The following is a 24,694-nucleotide window of genomic DNA, read 5'->3' on the forward strand; positions in this document are numbered from 1 at the left end:
GAAAGTATGTAAAGAAGAAAGTTTGTCCAGCACAAGGTGTGCAGGTAAAATCTTGCTTTATTGAAATAATCCAACAGAAGTCACTTACAGAGAACAGTGGCTGACGTGTTTCGCACTTAGGTGCTTAATCGTAGACTGACACTGATTACATACCACACAAGTTAACCCCTTAAGGACGCAGCCCTTTTTCACCTTAAGGACTGAGCCCTTTTTCGCAATTCTGACCACAGTCACTTTACGAATTTATAACTCGAAAACACTTTTACCGAAAATTCTGATTCTGAGATAGTTTTTTCGTGACATATTCTACTTTATTTTGGTGGTAAATTTTTGGCATTACTTGCATCCTTTTTTGGTGAAAAATCCCAAAATGTCATGAAAATTTTGCATTTTTCTAACTTTGAAGCTCTCTACTTGTAAGGAAAATGGATATTCCAAATACATTTTATTTTTATTCACAAATACAATATGTCAACTTTATGTTGACATCATAAAATGGACATATTTTTGCTTTTTGGAAAAATTTGAGGGCTTCAAAGTAGAGTAGCAATTTTCAAAAATTTCATGAAAATTGCAAAATCTGAAGGGACAGATGTTACAGAACTACAACTCCCAGCATGCCTGGGGAGTCTAGGCATGCAGAGAGTAGTAGTCTGGCAATATCTGGAGGGCTACCGTTTGGGCACCACTGTTACAGTGGTCTCCAAACTGTGACCCTCCAGATGTTGCAAAACTACAACTCCCAGCATGCCCAGACAGCCTTTGGCTGCCTGTGCATGCTGGGAGTTGCAGTTTGGCCTTCCTAGTGGTTGCCACAGTAAAGATCACTTTACTTTCACTTTCATTTAACCCCCCTCCCCCACTCCCAACGTGGTTTCCCTACCTGTGCCTGTCTCCAGCGACGATCAGGGTCCCCAGGCATCTTCTCCTCCAGGTACCGGCCTCCATCTTCTCCCCACGTCCCCCACGAGATCCAGGGGTGGGCAGAACGGGGGGTTGCATGGCAACCCACTGTCCTGCTCTGCCATTGGTCATAATCAGTTCTGACCAATGGCAGGGTATAGGAGGAGATCGCAGCACTGCAACCTCGCTCCTAGCCCTCAGGATGATTGGGGCTGTCGCTGACAGCTCCGACCATCCCTATTTTTCGGGTGATCGGGTCACCAGAGACCCAATCAGCCCGGAATAGCAGAAAATCGCATGTCTGAATTGACATGCGATTTTCTGCGATCCACGAAATGGGGGGGTCTCAGGACCCCCCTGGGCGATGTGTCGGGATGCCTGCTGAATGATTTCAGCAGGTATCCCGGTCCGGTCCCCAACCGGCTAGCGGCAGGGACCGGAATTCCCACGGGCGTATGCATATGCCCCATGTCCTTAAAGGGGTACTCCGGTGAAAACCTTTTAAATCAACTGGTGGCAGAAAGTTAAACATATTTGTAAATTACTTCTATTAAAAAAAACGTAATGCTTCCTGTACTTATTAGCTGCTGAATACTACAGAGGAAATTATTTTCTTTTTGGAATGTTCTCTGATGACATCACAAGCACAGTTCTCTTTGCTGACGTTATTATAATAATAATACTTTATTTATTGTTGTCCTTAGTGGGATTTGAACCCAAGTCCCCAGCACTGCAAGGCAGCAGTGCTAACCACTGAGCCACCATGCTGCCCTTAGCATACATCTGCTATGCATGGTTACTAAAATGGACAGAGATGTCAGCAGAGAGCACTGTGCTTGTGATGTCATCAGTGTTCCAAAAAGAAAGGAATTTCCTCTGCAGCATTCAGCAGCTAATAAGTACTGGAAGGATTAAGATTTTTTAATAGAAGTAATTTAAAAAAATGTTTAACTTTCTGCCACCAGTTGATTTAAAAGAAAAAAGGTTTTCACCAGAGTACCCCTTTAAGGACTCGGGATGCAGGGCGTATGCATACGCCCGGCATCCTGAAGAGGTTAAAATACATGAGACAGGGTCACATGACCCGTTCTGTCATTGATTGTAAAACACACAAGGCAGATGTGAAAAAAAAAAGAAATAAAAGTGTTCATTGCGTCCATCAGGATAATATTGCAACTTAAATACTTTAACCCCTTAACGACCATGGACGTAAATGTACGTCCTGGTTTGGCGGGACTTCCCACACCAGGACATACATTTACGTCCTGTGTATGACCGCGAGCATCGGAAGGGTGCTCGCGTCATACACAGCAGGTTCCAGCTGCTAGCAGCAGCCGGGGACCTGCCGGTAATGGCCGACATCCGCGATCGCGCGGATGTCCGCCATTAACCCCTCCGATGCAGTGATCAATACAGATCACGGCATCTGCAGCATTGCGGCACTTTGATTGGATGATCGGATCGCCCGCAGCGCTGCCGCGGGGATCCGATCATCCAGCATGACAGCCGGAGGTCCCCTTACCTAGCTCCGGCTGTCTCCCGGGGTCTTCTGCTCTGGTCTGCGATCGAGCAGACCAGAGCAGAAGATCACCGATAATATTGAGCAGTGCTGTGTCCTATGCATAGCACTGCACAGTATTAGACATCAAAACATTGCTATAGATAGTCCCCTATGGGGACATAAAAAGTGTTAAAAAAAAAAGTTGAAAAATGTAAAAATAAAAAGTAAAAAAAAAAATCCACTCCCCCAATAAAAATGAAAATTGTCAGTTTTTCCCATTTTACCCCCAAAAAGCCTAAAACTCCGTACGGTGAATGGCGTAAACGTAAAAAATTACAAAAGTCCACAAATCCTGCTTTTTTGTCACCTTTTATTAAAAAAATTTTATAAAAAATTATCTAAAGGTTTTATATATGCAAATGTGGTATCTTTAAAAATCACAGATGACGGTGCAAAAAATGAGCCCTCATACCGCCCTATATACGGAAAAATTAAAAAGTTATGGGTGGTCAAAATTGGGCGATTTTAGATTACTGATTTTGTACAAAAAGTTTTAGATTTTTTTTAAGCGGTACAAAAATATAAAAGTATCTAGCCATGGGTATCATTTTAATCGTATTGACCCACAGAATAAAGAACACCTATCATTTTTACCGTAAAGTGTACAGTGTGAAAACAAAACCCTCCAAAATTTTGGTTTTCATAAAAATTTCCTCCCTAAACTTTTTTTTTTGGGTCCGTCGTACATTTTATGGTAAACTGAGAGGTTTCATTACAAAGTACAATTATATGGGTCTGTACATGGAAATATAAAGGAGTTATGGATTTTAGAAGGCGAGGAGGAAAAAAACAAAAACGCAAAAATAAAATTGGCCTGGTCCTTGAGGTGAAAATTAAGGTCATTAAGGGGTTAATAATACTTTAATACTTAATACTTTATTAATTTTTTTTTATTTTATTTTATTCTTTATAATTTGTATTAAACGTTTAGGGCTACAGACCAGAAAACCCTGATGCTCCTGCTGAAAACTTCATGGGAATTTATCTGGTCACCAGAACACTTCAAACAAACTCACATTACTCATTATCGTTGCTAAAGGTTACCACCTGTTGGACGCAATGTTTACATCTTCACAATCTTTTTGCATAAACCTTTTCGAATCTAGGGGAACAAGGACAACAATTTTGTAAATAATAAGGCAGGGTGAAGAAAACTATACACGGATAATATTAAACCCCTTCTATTTCTTATAACAAAAACAAAATATACCAAAATTCATGGACATGTCATAATTAAATCCAATCTTCTATTTAAGCCTCGCGGGTATCTTCTTTCAAGAAGAAATATCCAAAATGTTTCTCGGTTATATAATTTCCTCCTGTGATCACCTCCTCTAGGGCCCAGTTTAACCTTTTCTATACCGGACACCCTGAGTGATTTAGTATCTCCAGCATGAGTGTCTCTAAAGTGTTTGGATAACATCGAGATATTTACCCCATTATTATTGACATCAGCCACATGTTTTCTAAAGCGTGTCTTCAATGGATTGCTCGTGCATCCTACGTATTGCAATTGACAAAGTATGCAGGTGGCCACATAGACTATAGGTTTAGAATTGCAATTAATATAAGCACGTATAGTGTGTTCACCACCCGTGTGGCATGAAGTCACACTTTTAGAAATGTCCATGTAGCTGCATATCAAGCATCTGGTCTGTCCACATCTCCAATTACCTGTGCTGTTTAGCCACGTTTGTTGTTGATTCTTGTTAACACTTGGATTACTTGTAAAGAGGCAATTGTTCAAATGAGGATAAATTGAAAATAGTTACTAAATATCTTGTTAATAGATTCATAAACCGGGGCTACTGAGAAGCAACCTTGGAGAAGGCACGTAATAGAGTAGAGAGGATTGATAGAAGGGAGTTGGTGTCATACTCTAGAAGACATAGGGCCTCATTTACTAAGAGTTTGGGGTTTTTACTAGTGGGAAAAGTTGTTTCAGACATGTAGGATTCCTCTCTATTTACTATTGAGAAAAGTCGGGAACATTTCCAGCCATTTACCCACAGGATTTTCTGTGAATTCCATAGTAAATCGGTCGGGTTGTGAAACAACGCCCCTTTTGGCCGGCCACACCCCCTTGTGACGGACCACGCCCCTTTTTGGGTTTGACAGATTTTTCAGGCACACACTGGCGCAGACATGTCTCAGACATGTCTCAGACAAAATAACCATACAAAAACTGGTCGGTTTCAGGTTAGTAAATGAGACCCAAAGAGTTAACACTCACTCTCAGGCAGAGAATGCAACAATGACTAACACAAAGATACTTTTTTTGTAATCCCTTGTAGTGTACAATTTAATCGGATCAAACAAATAATAAAAAAGTACACTCCAGTATTAGAAACGGACCGTAGCTATAGTATCCAAACGGGGCCCTTCCTTTGGCTCCACCTTATTCCCTAGTCTCTTTACAAGTAATCCAAGTGTGAACAAGAACCAACAACAAACGTGGCTAAACAGCACAGGTAATTGGAGATGTGGACAGACCAGATGCTTGATATGCCGCTACATGGACGTTTCTAAAAGTGTGACTTCATGCCACACGGGTGGTGAACAAACCCTACGTGATTATATTAATTGCAATTCTAAACATATAGTCTATGTGGCCACCTGCGTACTTTGTAAATTGCAATATGTAGGATGCACGAGCAATTCATTGAAGACACGCTTTAGAAAACATGTGGCTGATGTCAATAATAATGGGGTAAATATCTCTATGTTATCCAGACACTTTAGAGACACTCATGCTGGAGAAACAAAATCACTCAGGGTGGCTGGTATAGAAGAGGTTAAACTGGGCCCTAGAGGAGGCGATCACAGGAGGAAATTATATAACAGAGAAACATTTTGGATATTTCTTCTTGAAAGAAGATACCCGCAAGGCTTAAATAAAAGATGGGATTTAATTATGACATGTCCATGAATTTTGGTATATTTAGTTTTTTGTTATAAGAAATAGTTGGGGCTTGATATTATCCAGGTATAGTTTTCTTCACCCTGCCTTATTATTTACAAAATTGTTTTTCTTGTTCCCCTAGATCCGGAAAAGTTTATGCAAAAAGATTGTGAAGATGTAAACATTGCGTCCAACAGGTGGTAACCTATAGCAACGAAAAAAAGGGTTTTCTGGTCTGTAGCCCTAAAAGTATAGTACGAACTATAAAGAATAAAATAAAATGTATAAAGAATTTTATAAAGAATTTTTCAATAGAACTAGTTAAATTGCAATATTATCCTGATGGATGCAATGAACACTTCCATTTCCTTTTCTTTTTTTACATTGGTCTTGTGTGTTTTACAATCAATGACGTAACGGGTCATGTGACCCTGTCTCATGTATTTTAACTTGTGTGATCTGTAACCTGTGTCAGTCTACAATTAAGCACCAAGGTGAGAAACGCATCATACACTGTTAACTGTAAGTGACTTCTGTTGGATTATTTCAATAAAGTAAGATTTTACCTGCACACCTTGTGTTGGGCGAACTTTCTTCATTACAAGCTTGCATAACAAGCCTAGGGCCCGGCACTTCCCAGGGCAGGTGATCCAGTAGTTGGCTGAGAGAGTGAGAGGTACTAGCTTTCACACTTTTTAAATGAAAGTATGTTGGAGAATGTTATAAGATGCCTTCTGCAGAATACAATAATGGATATTATAAAAATGCTATGTAAGAGCTGTCATTAAATACCAAACAGTACTATTTTCTAATTATTTCAGTTGTTAGGAATTGAATAGTCTCCATAAAATCTAGTGCTTCAGCGCACTTTCTAGCATCACATTAACATTAATTTTCATCTGTATTTTAATATTCTGTGCTCTCATTGTTTGCACTGTCTTCCCTTTTATTTCTAATCCCTGCAAGTGTGTTCTTTATCAAGGATTATTTCAAAAGCATATGCCGACTTCAGTATTTTCATCCTGACCTTTTAGCTACAGCTAAGTCCATTATCCATTTTAATAAAAGTTTTTTTTTTATCCAAGATTAGCATACCAAGGCTAAAATGTAATGGCACCAACTTTTATGAATAGTTCCATGCAGTTCTCTCAGTTTGCTGCCTGGGCATGCTGGCATTTGTAGTTTTACAACATCTGGAGGGCCACAGTTTGGAGATCACTGTGCAGGGGTTTCTAAACCGTGGCCCTTTAAATCTTGCAAAACTACAACTCCCAGCATGCACGAACAGCAAATGGATGTCTCGTACCTTCAGCTGATGTATAACTTCATCTCTTAGCATGCCCTTCGGCGATCAGTATATGCTAGGAGTTGTAGTTTCATAACAGCTGGTGGCACACTGGTTGGAAAATACTGAGTTATATAACAGAACCTACAAAAACATGCGAGTGTAAAAAATGAAGATTTTGAATTTTCTCCTTCAATTTGCTGCTATTCCTGTGAAACATTTAAAGGGTTAAACACAGTTACTGAATGTCATTTTGAATACTTTGAGGGGTGCATTTTTTATAATGGGGTCATTTGTGGGGTATTTCTAATATGAAGGCCCTTCAAATCCACTTCAAAACTGAACTGGTCCCTGAAAAATTCTGATTTTGAAAATGTCGTGAAAAATTGGAAAATTGCTGCTGAAATTTGAAGCTCTCTGATGTCTTCCAAAAATAAAACTTTGTCAACTTTATGATGCAAATATAAAGTAGACATATTGTTTATGTGAATCAATATATAATTTATTTGGCATGTCCATTTTCCTTATAAGCAGAGAGTTTCAAATTTTAAAAAATTTTCATCAAATTTGTGATTTTTTTCACCTAAAAATTATGCAAGTATTGATGAAAATTTACCACTAACATAAAGTAGAATATGTGATGAAAAAACAATCTCGGAATCAGAATGAAAAGTAAAAGCATCTCAGAGTTATTAATGCTTAAAGTGACAGTGGTCAGATTTGCAAAAAAGGGCTGCATCCTTAAGGTGAAAATGAGCTGTGTCCTTAAGGGGTTAAAGCTGTCATTTATTTACTCTAAAATCTGCAGCTTCAAATCTTGTACTTCAAATATGCACACTATACTGTATGTTTGAATACGAACACAATTCATTTCCCTGTGAATTCACTTGAATCTGCCATTGAATTTGAGGTGACAGGAGTCCTTGCTGTGCACGCCGACTGGCAAGGCATAGACTGTATGCCCTGGTGCTCAGTAGTCACTGGGTGTGGAGCAGAATCTCCAGCTGTGCAAATTAAATGAGTCAAAGTGGCAAAGCATACAGCATTGCCGCTTATCACAAACTGCTAACTGAAATGTCTTCCTGATTAAAGTTGAGAAGTACAGGAGAAGAGACTACTGCCATTTCACAGGAGTCCCTGCTCCTGTACGCACTGTCCATGGTGCCCAACGGCGATAGTGTAGAGCACCATGTTAAATGGGTACTCTGCCCCTAGACATCTTATCCCCTATCCAATGGATAGGGAATAAGATGTCTAATCGTGGGGTCCCCCACCATCCTCAGCCCGACACCCTGGCGTTCAGATCACTTATGTTTAGAATGTCAGCTTCGAGCAGCTGTGGATGTGATGCCATGCCCCCTTCATTCATGTCTATGGGAAGGGGCATGATGTATGTGGTCAAAAACCCTTACAATGTTTAGGGATGAAGTACCCCTTTAAATATGTTCAGGAGCAGGGACTTCTGTAATAGTTTACCAGAAGAGAATCACAAATTTTTTTTAGGGCCAAATATAAATTTTATGTAAACTTTAGAGTGAATTCGGTTTGTGATGAATCAATTCTCTCAAGTCTATTCATATGTAACAGATAACACATTGGAATGTAACTTAATAATTCAGCATCAGTAGATAATGAACATTATATAAGAAACATTACAATGTATTGGAAAACAAATCGAAGGCAGGTCAGCTTATCAACCTTGCTACATGGTAATTAAGTTATTCCAATGTTTTATCCCCCTAACAGGCAGAAACATGCTTTTTCCTAATATACTTTATCAATACTATTTATCACTGCTACTTTATTATACTAGTGATTGTTTTTGTTCACAAAGAATATTTTCTCCTCAGCTGGAAATGCATTATACAGCTTTAGTTTTAACCCTTTCCCCCACAGCAAATTTTGGCAATGGCATCTTAATTCTTAAGAACCTTTAGATACATAGCCATATAAGGGCTTATTCTTATTGACACCCTTTTTAACAACATGCTGTATTGATAAATAAAAATCGTGTGCAGAGAAATGGAAAGAAAATTCAATTCTGTCATTGTTTAGGGGTTTCATTACACCATTTCCATCCAGTTAATGCTGGCTTGTAAATTTTATTGCTGGTTAGTTTGATTACAGCAATACCAAATGTATGTAGGCTTTATAATATTAAAAAAAAACGTCATTACTTCGCAATACCATATTCTGACCATATAACTTTTTGAATTATTGACTGCAGAGTTGTATGAGGGCTCATTTTTGCGGGTAGAGCTTTAGTTATTTCGGGTAACCTTTTGCGTGTATTTGACTTTTTGATTACTTTTTTTCTATTAATGTTTTTTTTTTTTTTTTTTTGTGAATTAAGTCACCAAAACGCAACAACTCAGGTACTGGGTATATTCTTTTTTCTATGATGTTTTATGATGTGGGATAAATTGCATCATGTTTTACTAGTTTTTAACATTTTAAAATGTAGTGACTCCAGTTTTGTTTGTCTTTTGTCATCTTCCTTAAAGGGGTTATCCAGGAAAAAACTTTTTTTTATATGTCCACTGGCTCCAGAAAGTTAAACAGATTTGTAAATTACTTCTATTAAAAAATATTAATCCTTTCAGTACTTATGAGCTTCTGAAATTAAGGTTGTTCTTTTCTGTCTAAGTGCTCTCTGATGACACGTGTCTCGGGAAACGTCCAGTTTAGAAGCAAATCCCCATAGCAAACCTCTTCTAAACTGGGCGTTTCCAGAGACACGTGTCATCAGAGAGCACTTAGACAGAAAAGAACAACCTTAACTTCAGAAGCTCATAAGTACTGAAAGGGTTAAGATTTTTTAATAGAAGTAATTTACAAATCTGTTTAACTTTCTGGAGCCAGTTGATATATATATATATATATATATATATATATATATATATATATATATATATATATATATATATATATATATATAAAGGTTTTTCCTGGAATACCCCTTTAATAATAAAGCGACAAAAAAGATAATTTTTTTCTTTTTTTTTCTTAATTAAATATTTGGATTTTTAATTTGTTTTTTTATGTTCCTCTCTTTTCCGTATACATTTCTTCTTAGGGGACTTCAACAAGTGGTCACTTGATTGTTACAATACACTACATTAGTAGTGTACAACTAGGAGTACTTAGATGGCAGGTCTTCATTTCCTAGGCTCTCAGCTGCCCACTTACCCACTCTGCTCCTTATGATTTTGTCAAGGGGGAGGGGGCTAAACAGATGACAGCAGGGATTCCATCAAACTGTCTAGTGCTACTGAAGATCAAATTCAGAGCTTATAACAGTTAGGATTGAAGTTATCTCTTATACAGGCCACTGACAGCATGTGTCATGCACAGCTAGCACCCTTCATACTTCCCCCCTGACATAATGACATACATATAAAATATGTCAAATGTAGGGGACTTTTAAGATACAAAAGTTCATAATACTTAAAGAGGACCTGTTGTCAACCCCCTAAAAATTGATCTTTTACTGTTTAAAATTATTTATAATCGAACATCTTTTTCTAGGTTCTAGATACATCCTTCTACTCTGGAGATATGTGAGTTCATATTTTGTCTCAAAATTTAGGGAATCAGTCAGGGGATCAGGTGATAGAGGAAATTATACAGTCAGGGGGTGTGAATGTTTTGCATTGTGCGGTGAGTATGCCTTATACAAACTCTTAATCCCGGCCATCCCCTGATATTCACTGATATTTTTTAAATTAAGTTCACGCCCACCTAACTCCCTTAATTGTCAGTTAATCAGTCATATCTAGGGAATGGTAGGGCATATAAAGAAACTGTAAAAAGGTGTGTGCTCAGGGGACCATGAGCTATTTAATGATTAAGCAAACTCATTTTTGTGTTGGCCACACGTCCTCTTTCATTAGTCATCTTCTTTCAAACATGTTTCCTCCATTTGACCATGCAGGTTTTTATAAATCTTTTCAAAGCACAGGTATAGTATATGAATAAAACAGGGCAGGAGAATTAACATAACAAAAAAAATACTATAATTCATTTAAAATGCCTGCCATGTCAGCCTTATGTGTTCCCATTCATCCTCTGGCACTTGTTTATTTTCACATCACAATTACATCTTTTCTTTCCAGCACATGGCCCAGCAACCATTATCTGGCACCTTTAGACTGTTTGATGTATGCTTAGCAAAATGTGTTCTTCAAAAATCAAGCTCCAAAATGTGACTTTTTAAAAATCAAAATAGGAACCGTTCTCAGCAAAGGAAAATAAGTTATCGCTGAATTTTTCACATCAGTGGAGAAATTAAAATATTGTTTCCACCAGCTCCGTACTGAAATACAAAAAAATTTGCACCTTCTCCTTCATGTATTTTGCAAGAAAAAGAGCCTTTTAAAATTCCTGGTAAACCATTTCATTGTTTTTCAAGGCTGCGCTATTTTTAACTTGCTTGACAATTCTTCTAGTTATGTTAACTTTTTATTGATTATTATACAATGCCTTTTTTGCAGACAATTGCTTAGTGAGCATAATTTTCTACTTTACAAATGAATTGCTGCCTTTTCACAATTGTTTATATGATGATATAAATGTTATACAGTAGAATCTCCCAATAGCGGACACTTACGGGGGAAAAACAAAGTGTCCGCTATTGAGAGAGGTCCCCTATTTAAAAAAAAAAGGCTCAAAAATCTTTCTAAATGACTGAATACTGTACTGTGTAATTACCTATAAAACATGATAAAAAGCAATAATAGAGTAGAATCATCTAGTGCCATTTAATCACCCCTTATCACCTTTCTATACCATTTCATCCCCCGTGCCATTTTATTCCCTCCTTTTATCCCTCCAATACCACTTCATTCTTTCCTCCATGAACCCCCTATACCATTTCATTCCCCCTTTATAGACTAACACTTACATTGATGTGATCTAAGGTGATACAAGGTGCTCAACTCCAAGTGCAGTTGTGCACCTACATTGGAGTGGAGGACCTGCACGTATGGATCACAATGTGGTTTCACAACTGTGGTTAATGTAAACAATGACATAAGCAAAGGTGCACAACTGCACTTGGGGTTGAGTTTTCCTGCTATAACCATGTTCATGCAAATATAAGCCGTTATGTCTTTGCTTAGGACTTATACTAATACACCCTTTTATCTTGCTGGGTAGCATTAGGGTTTCACCTTTGAGGCCTGCTATAAATGAACCAACTAGGGTGGTGCTCGTAGCTTGTCTACTCCCTTCCATTGTATGTGTGCTTAGATTCACACTGGAGGTGACTGAGGAGCAATCTGCAAATGGGGCCTATGGCTGCCGTAATTTGGTCCTGGTTTTTTTTATCTGCAGGTGCAGGTCCTCAACTCCAACGTAGGTGCACAACTGCACTTGGAGTTGAGCACCTTGTATCACCTTAGATCACATCAATGTAAGTGTTTTTTTAAAGTCAGTCATTTTTAACGCATCCACATACACATTTATCTGGTGTCAGGATGCCATTGTGGTACTTGTGACCGTTTGCAGGCATCCTCCATTGTATGCAATTTTTGCCGGGGATCGCCCTTAGCAACGGTTTACAAGTGCAGGACCTCCGCCCCAGCAAAGGTGCACAACTGCACTTGGGGTTGAGTTTTCCTGCTATAACCATGTTCATGCAAATATAAGCCGTTATGTCCCCTTTATAACCTGTGCCAAATAATCCCCCCTTACATTATGTTCAAATTCACCACCCCCTTTATCATCCACTGTGCCATTTAATTCCCCCTTTTTTCCCCCATACCACTTTATTCTCACTGTGCCAAATCATCCCCCTCTCACCCCTTATGCCACATAATTTTTCTTCTTCCCTCCTCCCCCTGTTGTTCTTCTTAACTTGCCAGCAGGCACAGGGGCTCTCAGTGGGTTTGACCTTCTCCTGACATCCTCTGCGCTGCACTAACTGAAAGCAGCAGCGGCTATGGGCACAGACGAGTGATGTCTGAAGCGTCACTCGACAGGGCTCATAGCTGCCACTGCTCACAGCGTTTTAGTGAGTGCAGGGCAGAGGACATGAGGAGAATTTCAAAGCAGAAAGCCCCTGCGCCTGAGTCTGCTGGTCAAGTAAGAAGAACAACATGGGGAATGGGAAAAGTGATGTCGCACAAGGGGTGAGGGGGAGGGGGGTTACAGCAGGGGCCAGGACCCCCTGGAAGCCTAGGACCCTTACTGGGGTATTGGCTATACCCCTACTGACTGCGGCCCTGTGTACAAGGTAGGGCCAGCACATAAGCCTGGTTGTCCCCTATTGGGGGCGTGTTGTCCCCTATTGGGAGTGTTTTTCCCCTATTGGGTGTGTTTTATGGGACTCTGCAGGGGAATAAAAAGCTGTCCACTTTTGAAAGGTGTCCCCTATTGGGAAGCGTTCCCTAAGGGAGATTTTACTGTACTCTTATCCTTTTTACACCTTCATGTGGTGGTAACTTTGTAATATAACTAAGCCAAGTGATTTTGAGGTTGTTTTTTCATGACATATTGGGGGACATATTCAGAAACTACTGTCATACTTTTTTCCCCATCAACATTTTTGTGATTTCTACTCTAGCTGGTGTGAATCTTTTTTATGTAAAATGGACTCTCACCCTATGAAAATAGCAAGTAAAAAATGTTATTTGCATAACAACACTGACTTTTTCAAAGCTTGGATCATTCTCATGTAAAATACATTGAATATCTGCTGGAAACTCAAAATTTTTGATATGAACAGTTTTGAATATGTCTCCCATTTTTTATGTTATTGGCAATTTTTTTTTTATACCTTCTGTGATTATTTGTGGAAAAACTCCAAAATGTAGTACATTTTTAAATAAGTATTTTCCAGAATTTAAAATTGTCTGCTTCTAAGTAATATACTCATGCTGCATCATTTAGATATAGATTCACATTAACAATATGACTAAATGATGTTGGTATCATTTTGGTAAATATCCTTATTGCTTTTTTGGATGTTAGAGGGCTTATAAGTTAGCAACAAATTTTCCAATTTTCATTAAAAAATTTCAGAGTCAATTCTTTTAGGAACCAATTAATTTCTGAAGTGGATTTAAGAGGCCTGAATGCTATGACCCCTCTTATATTCCCTCCATTTTAAAAACACACCCCTCAAAGAATTCAAAACAGGATTTATGACTGTTGTTGACATTTTAGGTAGTTTTCAGGAATTAACCTCTTAAGGACGCAAACCTGGTCCCAGTGTTTAAAACGGGGTCATGCCGTGACCACGCATCACACCGGGTCGGTGCCGCGTGCTATTAACCCTTCAGACACGGCAATCAAAGTTGATCACCGTGTCGAAAATGAATGTAAAAGCTTCCCGCCAGCTCAGTCAGGGCTGATCAGGACTATCGCGATAACATCACAATGTCCCAATCAGCTAGGACGCGAGCGGAGGTCCCCTTACCTTGCTCCGTCGCGTTCCTATTGGCGTTTGATTGCTCCAAGCCTGAGCTACAGGCTTGAGCAATCCACCCCCTATTACGCTGATCCATGCAAAGCTATGGCTTTGCAGGGATCAGGGTAAAAGATCAGTGTGTGCAGTGTTATAGCCCCCTATGGGAGCTATAACACTGCAAAAAAAAGGGGAAAAAAAGTCAATAAAGGTCATTTAACCCCTTCCCTAATAAAAGTTTGAATCACCCTCTTTTACCATAAAAAAAATTAAACTGTGTAAATAAAAATAAACATATGTGGCATCACCGCGTGCGTAAATGTCCGAACTATAAATATATAATGTTAATTAAACTGCACGGTCAATGGCCAAAATAGCGTATTTTTGGTCACCTTTTATATCATAAAAAAATGAATAAAAAGCGATCAAAATGTCTGATCAATGGAACAATGGTACCGATAAAATTTCAGAACACAGCGCAAAAAATGAGCCCTCATATCGGTTATACCCTACACACCTTGCCGGAAGAAGCTTTAGCTGATGAAAAACTAGTTGCCACCTGTGGTGTGCCCTTGCGTCTGAGAGTGGCTGCTCTCACTCCTTGCTCCATAGATTAAATTCATCCTGTACTGTCTGCACCATATTCCATGGAATAAATAATTCTATCAATCGGGACATCTAACGTGGTGAGTGCGATTCATTTTTCGTCTTATGGTTTTCCTACAATTAAATAGACTTATTTTGTGGATGAGATGCTTTGTAGCTGAAAATGTCTATTTTTTTAACCTGTTCCTTACTGCTATACAACTCTTTCCTGTCAGCTGCTGGAAAGTTCCATGCAAGCAATAGAGTATGCTTAACTTGAGGGTCAATCATATTAAAGGGAAGGAGGGCCCTGCAATATAAGATGGGGTTTAAATTGAGAGTTTTTTCCCTTTAGTTTCCCCTACTTTTAAACAGTAATTATTTTAGTAGGAGACAACATTTTAGATCCCATTCAGTGACAGTAACCAAACTGTAAAACAAGAACTTACTTCGAGGAAACCTTGGAGGGTTGTCATTCACGTCTGTAAGTGTGACTGTGACAGAGGTTGTACCCGACAATCCTCCCATTAATCCAACCATATCTTTTGCCTGTATTACCAAAAGATATTGGTCTTTGGCTTCTCTGTCCATGTTAGGTAAGGCTGTTCGAATAATGCCTGTTAGGGAAGAGGATCAAGAATAATCCTTAAAAATATTTAAAAATTCCTTCATAAGAATAATGCATATAATACATACCGATGTAGATGCCATGAGTGCATTTCCACTCACTGTGTAGTGTACTCATGGGTAAGGGCAAGGGCCTGGCCCAGGAAAAGTAGTCAGCAATGATGCACACAGTAGTACAGTGAATGTATTATCACTCACACACAAAATGATATCAAAACGCTGTTAAAATTAAAGTAGTACTCCAACTGGAAAACTTTTTTTTTTAAATCAACTGGTGCCAGAAAATTTAACAGATTTGTAAATTACTTCTCTTAAAAAATCTTAATCCTACCAGTACTTATCAGCTGATGTAAACTACAGAGGAAGTTCTTTTCTTTTTGAATTTCCTTTCTGCCTGACCACAGTGCTCTCTGCTGACACCTCTGTCCATTTTAGGAACTGTCCAGAGTAGGAGCAAATCCCCAAAGAAAACCTCTCCTGCTCTGGACAGTTCCTAAAATGGACAGAGGTGTCACCAGAGAGCACTGTGGTCAGGCAGAAAGGAAGTTCAAAAAGGAAAAGAACTTCCTGTGGATCATAACCGCAGATGATAAGTACTGGAAGGATTAAGCTTTTTTTAGTAGAAGTAATTTACAAATCTGTTTAACTTTCTGACACCAGTTGATTTAAAAAAAAAAAAATTCCACCCCTTTAAGGTGGTAGAGGCTGCAAATTGATATAGTTGAAGAAATTACATTTTTTCAAACTGACCATTCAGTCTGACTATCATCAAATCATCAATATACATTTACATAGTTTCCTTCCAGGTCACGATGCTGGCGAGAGGTCGGTGAAACATTGTATTTATTACATGGGATGATAAATCACCTTGAAATTTACCTTGGAGTGCAGCAGAACCTCTTTTTTGCCAATATATATATATATATACATATATATATATATATATATATATATATATATATATATATAATTGGCCCATGTGGGCAGGATAGCTTCTCCGTTTTCATTCATTAATGAAGAGACTACATGCTCTGAACAGCCTGTTCTACCTCACCCCAGATTTGCTTTACAGGATTAAGATCTGAGGACTGTGTAGGCCAAGGAAGCAACTAAAAACTCTCTAGTGTGAGCCATGGCTATGTACCCCTTGTGGTAAAGTGCATGGTCCTGGTGAAAATGTCCTGCATGAATGAATGACCTTGGTCATCCACAATGGTTAGATAAGCCATATGGTCTAGCCCAGGGCCCTCCCTTTAGGATAGTGCAAAAGAAATCTTGATTAATCTGACCAGGCAATTCTGTTATCACTGCCTGTTTTTATGTTCTTCTACCAACTGTCTAACTATATATATATATATATATATATATATATATATATATATATATGTATATATATATATATATATATATATATATATATATATATATATATATGTATATATATATATATATATATATATATATATATTTATATATATATTCATATATTAAATTGTGTTGTGTGTTGTTTACTGTGTTAACAGTGTGTGAGTTGGAGGGTCATGTTTTTCCAGTTTGTTTAACTATGCACTGCCTAATATTTAGAATGTTTTTTAAACAACTTATCAACAAAAAGATGAAAAATGTTAAGTCCATGGAATCCCCTTTCATTAGATATTTTTCCTTGATCATATCATTCTCTGAACACTCTTGACACCGTTGCAAGTAAAATCCGACAAGTTTGGCAGCTTTTAAAATACTGTCCCTTGCTTATTTAGCTCTGATACCCGTGCCTTATTTTAAGGGGGTTATTCAGGTTAAAAAAAAAAATATATATATATATATATATATATATATATATATATATATATATATACTCCAGAAAGGTAAAGAGATTTGTAAATTACTTTTATTAAAAAATCTTAATCCTTTCAGTTCTTATGAACTGCTGAAGTTGAGTTGTTCTTTTCTGTCTGTGCTCTCTGATTACACCTGCCTCGGGAACTGTCCAGGGTAGAAGCAAACCCCGATAGCAAACCTCTTCTACTCTGTGCAGTTCCCAATACAAGAAGAGATGTCAGCAGAGAGCACTGCTGCCAGACAGAAAAGAAAAACTCAACTTCAGCAGCTGATAACTATTGGAAGGATTAAGATTTTTTAATAGAAGTAATTTACAAATCTGTTTAGCTTTCTGGTGCCAGTTGATATCATTTTTTTTCCTGGAATACCCCTTTAAGTTTCTCAAATCACTTGCTTTTCCCATTCCAATGTAGATTCACAGTAAAAACAGATCCACAGAAAACTTATTTGATTTAAGGCTACACTATGGGTCACATATCTACTCTCCATACAGAAAGTTCCAATTTTATAAGGACAGTTGTCTATTAACAAAATATATAGGCAAAAAAGTTTTTTAGTACCATAGGTCACTTAACATACTCTCACAAAAATGAAGGCCAAATATGGAAAACATGTATTAATCTTTATTAGAAAACATATTAAAATGTATACATTAATATCACAGATACAAATGAATAGATGATCAGATAACACATACTGAAAAAAGAGGTGAGTATATCCCAAATGAATCTAAAGGGGCTATATTGGATGTAAATGTAAAGGGAACGCCATAGTAATTCAGTCAAGGAGCTCACCTGTGTGCCGTCACTGATGTTATCAGATTCCGGCACCTCGTGGGTGCAAGCAAATTATGGGCAGTAAAAAGGGTCCCTGACTTCATAGGTGCATACTGATAACATCAGTGACGGCACACAGGTGAGTTCCTTGATTTAATTACTATGGCGTTTCCTATTGGCTGAGAGTCTATATTTATACTGTGTACTTCCTGACTGGAGACACGCCCCCTGACGAAGCGACAAGCGAAAATGCCTTTGGCTTAGGTGAGATATCCTCTGATAGGGTGCATGGCTGGGTCATTTCTCATCTTGCTTTTATATTCCATTATCAGTCTCCCCTGTCTTCCTGTATACCTGTTGCTGTGTTCAAGCTCTGTATCTCTTTACTGCCTTCATTTGGCTGATGCATTGTATTGGAAAGTATTCTGTGATATTTATTGATACATAAGGCTTGGATCATAGAATTGTACCCTTTATCTGTAACCATTTACATCCAATATTTAGATTCATTTGGGATATACTCACCTCTTTTTTTAGTATGTGTTGTCTGATCATCTATTCATTTGTATATGTGATATTAATGTATACATTTTAATATGTTTTCTAATAAAGATTAATACATGTTTTCCAGATTTGGCCTACATTTTTGTGAAAGGACAGTTGTCCATAGCAAAGTTATACTTCACTGTGTAAATACACATCTATTATTTTAAAAAATAAAAACTTTGGGATGCAATTGCAAGTCTACTTTTAACAAGATGTATATACCTAAAACACCATCTTAAAATATGTCATTTATTGTAAAGTGATAGACACTGTTATTAATATCCACCGTTTTAGAACCTTTAGCTTATGATTTAAGTATTCAGTAAAGCTTACCTCCCTTACCCCATTGGAGTCTCTACAATTTCATGATCATTAGACCTACAATATTCATGTCTTTACAACAATTTAAGCTCAAATTGACCCTATAATTGTCAAATTAAAAGTTATGATGTATTAGAGTGACTTCTGATCTCTTCCTACATGACTGGTTCGAAAGATTCTGTTTCTTGTGTAATGTAAAAAGAAGACATTGTACTTTGAATGCTGGCTCATATTTCGAAAGCACAGACATCTGCATATACCTCAGTATATCGCCAGTACCAAGTACACACCTTAGCCCCGGAGCTACAAGAAGATACTTAGTAGAAGGTTAGTTTTAGATAAATAGGATGATAAAGACATCATGGAAGTTTATCACAGCCCTCTATGATATCAGATGTTTATCTCAGAAGAGACATTCTTAAATTATAGCTCAGGAGGTTAACAGATCTCAAATAATTGAAGAGAAGATAATATAAAGATATTCTCAGCCTTTGGCACAGCGTGAATTTATCTCTACCTGAATAATCTTAATTTATACTAAAAAGATTAAACCTAAGAAGTATAACATTCCAGTTAGTGTGTAAGAGCTATTATGCATTAACTTATGTGCTATGATCGGCTTTTAGGGAATGTATATATTCTCACAACACAATTTAATGCATTTGATTGATTTTTTTTTTCTTTTAATAATGAATCCCATTTAACCTAAGCTGTGATAAATCACTTTAAGTAGTCAATATTGATAATTTCTACCCTGGGTATTGTTTGTTCTTGATGTGATTAATTTTGCTTTATGCTTGTGAAGCGAACTGTGTCACTACAGAATGGAATGGAAGTGTATGAATGAGAAATGCAAATGAAATCTTCCCTATGTAAGAACTCATGATGTGCTAAATGGACAATGTAGAAATTACTTAGTATGTAAGTGATATAAATTTCAAATTTCTAGACCTCAATATAACATATCTGATGTTTATTTGAGTCAAATTGAAAGTTTATTAAATCACAACTTCTATAACAAAGATTCCAAGAAATGTATATATATATATATATATATATATATATATATATATATATATATATATATATATATTCTTTCTTATAGAACACACACTGTATTTACCCTACACATTGCTAAGCTGAGATGGAGAAGAAAGGCTGGCTTCCTGAATATGTATGTATGCCTATGTGTGGGGCTATTTATGTCTATTTAGATTTACCTAAACCAACTAAATTGTAATTTTTACCTCCTACATACATTGTCATGACCAATGTGCATCATGCAAGGAAAAGCAATATGGGGGGGCTCACCATAATATAATATATAAACGTGGGTGCAACTCGTGGGTGCAATACATCATACTATCAAAAAACAGCTGCCACTGAAAACAGAGTGCACTCCACTGAGTTAACAACAATATCTTTATTAGTACAAAACAGCAGATCAAGCGGTGACGGGGAGCGCATGCGCACTATTCAATGATTAGGAACTAGGTTTCCTGGCGCAGATGGGTCACGTGGCGCGTTTCGTCAGAGGCGCGTCACGTGACCCGGGTCATGTGAACAAGCGTCCGGCTCCGAGTCCGGGAACTACACGGGTGGGAGGTTGTAAACAGGAAGTGGGAGTTGGGTCACGGCACGGAGCTCCCCACCTCCACGCCGAGACCTGGACACATGGAGCACACCTGCCAGGTATTTCACTGATTTTCATCCACCGCAACAGTATAAAATGAGGCTTAACACACAGTAACTACAACACCCCTGCGGAAGTCACTTTGCGACGGAACGTGTGGGGTTCAGTGACCCCGTCCTCTGTTACAGCATCTGTGTTGTTGCCCTGTATTGTATATTGGCAATAGGGCAACATCCCAGGTTATTATTGTATCCCAGAAAGGATTACATCCTATATGCTATATTATTGTGGTGCCCATCGTGCCCTTACATTGTATTACTTTTTGTAGCCACATTGAGCCGACACCATCAATTAATATCATATTTTCAGTAGGACGAGGTCATTTACCCAGGTCAGGAGGTCATGGCCCTGCTCTGAGGCTGTGTTGTGGCTCTTTAGGGGCCTTTTTAAATGGTTTTAAACATTTTTGTAACTTGATCTGCTGTTTTGTACTAATAAAGATATTGTTGTTAACTCAGTGGAGTGCACTTTGTTTTCAGTGGCAGCTGTTTCTTGATAGTACAATGTGCATCATGTGCGCAGCCACTGAACCCCATCTCACTTTTGCTGTTTACCCCTTGACAAATACTAAGGGTTTGAGCAAGAGGCTTATGTACCAAAGACTGTCAAGTTTTCATCAATCAGTCCTCAGGGGTTTGCTCTGGTTACTCCAATGACCATTCCTATGTCTGATGCCTGTACCGATCATCACCTAGTTGTACTGCTATGACTAAACTTTGCCCTGACCTCAGCTTATATGCCTAAAATGGATAGAGGTGTCAGCAGAGAGCATTGTGGTCAGACAGAAAGGACATTCAAAAAGAAAAGAACTTCCTGTAGAGCATATAGCAGCTGATAATTACTGGAAGGATTAAGATTTTTACATAGAAGTAATTTACAAATCTGTTTAACTTTCTGGCACCAGTTCATAAAAAAAAATAAAAAAAAAATAAATATATTTTTCCTTTGAGTTTAATGATCTGGAAGTTCCTCTCCCCCCCTGTAGGGAAGTCCAGATTCCTGTACAGTGGTTAAAGCTTAGGCTAGGGGGCTTCATAGACTCCACTCTTCAGTTTAGCCAATATAAAATCTGATCACAACCTATAGGATTCACTGCTTCTCTAACCAGATAGGCCCTGTGGCAATTTATCAACTTATTTGATATAATTATGCACTTTATGGTAAGGACTAACTTACATACAGATATGTCATCTTCACCTCACCTCTTGGCTTAACCTCTCAAACACCAGCTTTAAAAAACACATGATTTAGCAGTAAGGATTTGTTGTGATGTGGTTTGCAGCACGTCAAGGGTCTCACAATAAAGACTGGAGTCATTGTGGAAAAGTAAGGGTGGAATGATATTGATTGAAGGATACTGAAGGGTAGAGATAGTATTGATCATGGCATATGAATTTTTAAAGGGTTCACGCCCGCTCCGCCACCTGACATCACGCCCCACCCCCTCAATGAAAGTCTATGGGACTTGAGACTTGCATTGAGGGGGCGGGCCATGATGTCACGGGGCGTGATGTCACGAGGGGGTGGGCGTGAACACGGAAGCCCGCACCCATTGTTTGGAACATTGAGTTCCGGATGCTGAGGAGCGGAGAAACCCTCTAATGGCGGACATCAGTGGGATTGCTGATGTCCGCCATTATTCATAAGGTCCCAGCTGCTGATAACAGCAGTTGGCCGGTTCTAGTCACTATGTCATGGGGCGCAATGATTGTGGAACCTTGCACTGTACACGTACGTCACTGTGCGCTAAGGGTTAAAATTTATTTAATAATAATGAGAGTATTTATTTATTTATAATCTATTTAGCTGTATATTTTTCTTTTTTTTTTATTACTTTCTTTGTGGTTTATTTTTCAGTGATATGGCTGCTCATAGTAAAAGATCATTGTTAAATTTGGGTCAATAATGAATGATTTCCTCTCAGACATATTCAAGGAATAGTACAGTAATTTATGGGTTGGAAACTTTTCTCAACCACTCACTCAAAGAGGACCTGTGGCCAACCCTCAAAAATAAGACTGCATTATCATTAAATAGCTTAGGGTACCCTGATCACACATCTTTTTAAAGTTTCTTGATATACTTTGACAGGGAACCAGTCAGATGGGAGATCATAGGATCAAACTTCATTTAAATTATGGGAGTAAATATAAGATATTTGGCAGGTTATACAGTCACCCTGCAATGTAAAACCTTTACACTCACTGACTGTATAATCCCACCCATATTTAAGATGGGTTCACACCACGTTTTTGCAATACAGTTACCGTATCTGGTTTTTAATGAAAAACAGATTCCTCAAAACCGAACTAAACTGTTTCAAAACGTGTGTACAAATTTTAACCTGTATATGCTTGAACACCATATGTGGTTTAAAAAATGTTGTCCGCTGCATCCATTTTTAAAGAAAAAAAAGTGAAAATTTTTAACTTTTCAAACTATGAATAAAGTTTCACTGCGCATGTGCAAAGTCAAAAACTGTATGGTGCAAAGCGGATGGAAATGTACGCACATACGGTTCTGTACGGTTCCCATTGACTCCCATGTTAATAAAAATGTATACAGTTTCAATATGGTTTTCCACCTGGACCAAAAACCGTTGTAGGCTATGGTTTTGGGTTCAGGAAAAAATTGACAAAACCGTACAAGGGGCAAAACAGACACAACTGGATGCATCATTTGGCATATGGTTTTCAATGGAGTGTCAATGCATACGCTTTTCAATACGGTTACATACGGTTTTCAAATTGAAAATATATGCGGGAACTGTATTGCAAAAACGTGGTGTGAACCAAGCCTTACTAACAGTATTAAAATGAATGTCATGTCCATTGGGTTGATTCCCTGAATTGTCAGACAATCTATAAACCCTCATTTCTGGAAAACGGAGGCATATCAAGGCATATCAAGAGACTGTAAAAAGGTGTGTGATCAGGGGGTCCTAAGCTATTGAATGACAGTACATTCTATTTTTTTGGGTGGACCACATGTCCTCTTTAAAGCGCAACTGTCATGAGATTTTAGCCCCCCAGACTACTACAATGTTGTTGCAGAGGTCCATAACATGAGTGTAACCATACCTTGATGGGTTTTCCTCCTTCTTTTATAACGCATAAAATATATTTATCCAGAGGTCAGGCACAGTCGGATAGGCATTTCTTGGGGTTCGCAAAACCCCACCGCTGCCACGCCTATTTTCACCTTTCAGCAGTGGGAACGCTGTGTAGTAAGACACAGCGCATCCACAGTGCATGCGCCCCTCCTGACGTACGCATGCCTCCGCCCTGCATTGACAGAGCGAGCGCTTGCTCATGCTGCCTACGCGCTCACTGTGCAGGTGCAGTACTAGAGGAAGGGAGGGGCGCATGCACTGCATCTTACTACAGAGTGATCCCAGCGCTGAATGGAGAGGATAGGCGTGGCGGTGGCGAGTCTTTGCAAACCTCAAGCCACGCCTATCCGACTGTGCCTTACCGCTGGATAAATGTATTTTATAAGTTATAAAAGAAGGAGGAAAACCCACAAAGGTATGGTTACACTCATGTTATGGATATCTGTAACAACATTGTAGTAGTCTGGGGGGCTAAAAACTAATGACAGTTACGCTTTAAGGCTTTGTTCACATGTTCGTTAGAGGCTCTATTCAGGGTTTCTGTCAAAGATTTAGTTTAACCAGTTGCCATCTAAGGACGAGCCAGCTCATCCTGAGAAAGCAACCGTTGTATGGCGCTGGCTCTCATCTCAAGCCCGCGCCATACCTGATGGTCCAGTGGGGTGGATCACGGGGGGGCTGATCCACTGCTGAGATAGCCAGAGGGCATACCTCACATCCTATGCTGGCTGCTGTGCTGTGACTGATAAAGACTGGCAGGACCAGGCTTTATCAATGGAGCGCAGAGCACACAGATCAATGGGGTTCTATGGAACCCCATTGATCTGTATGAGAAATCTAATAATTCCTCCTAAAAGTCCCCTAAGGGGACTAAAAGTGTAAAAGAACTTAACCCATTAACCCCTTCCTTATTAAAAGTTTAATCCCTCCCCCTTTTCCCAAATTCCATATAAAAATATGTAACCATAATAAAAATAAACATATGTGATATGGCCACGTGCATAAATGTCCAAACTGTAATAATTTATAATTAATTAAACCGCACTGTCATGGCATACACGCAAAGAAATGTCAAATTCCAAAATAGCGTATTTTGGTCACTTTTTATATCATAAAAAAAATGAATAAAAATCGAT

At 38.4% G+C, this 24,694-nt stretch overlaps 1 protein-coding gene across 5 annotated transcripts in view; it reads right to left on the reverse strand.

The window, feature by feature from the left end:
- LOC130273936 (cadherin-7) overlaps positions 1-24,694 on the reverse strand; it is a 258,593-nt gene that overhangs the window by 61,968 nt on the left and 171,931 nt on the right. For all 5 annotated transcript variants that reach the window (XM_056521486.1, XM_056521487.1, XM_056521490.1 and 2 more), the window contains one exon: positions 15,094-15,261. In XM_056521486.1, the coding sequence (XP_056377461.1) occupies positions 15,094-15,261 (168 nt within the window). The remainder of the gene's footprint in view (positions 1-15,093; positions 15,262-24,694) is intronic.

The sequence above is a fragment of the Hyla sarda genome, chromosome 5, assembly GCF_029499605.1.
Source record: "Hyla sarda isolate aHylSar1 chromosome 5, aHylSar1.hap1, whole genome shotgun sequence".
Taxonomy (NCBI): domain Eukaryota; kingdom Metazoa; phylum Chordata; class Amphibia; order Anura; family Hylidae; genus Hyla; species Hyla sarda.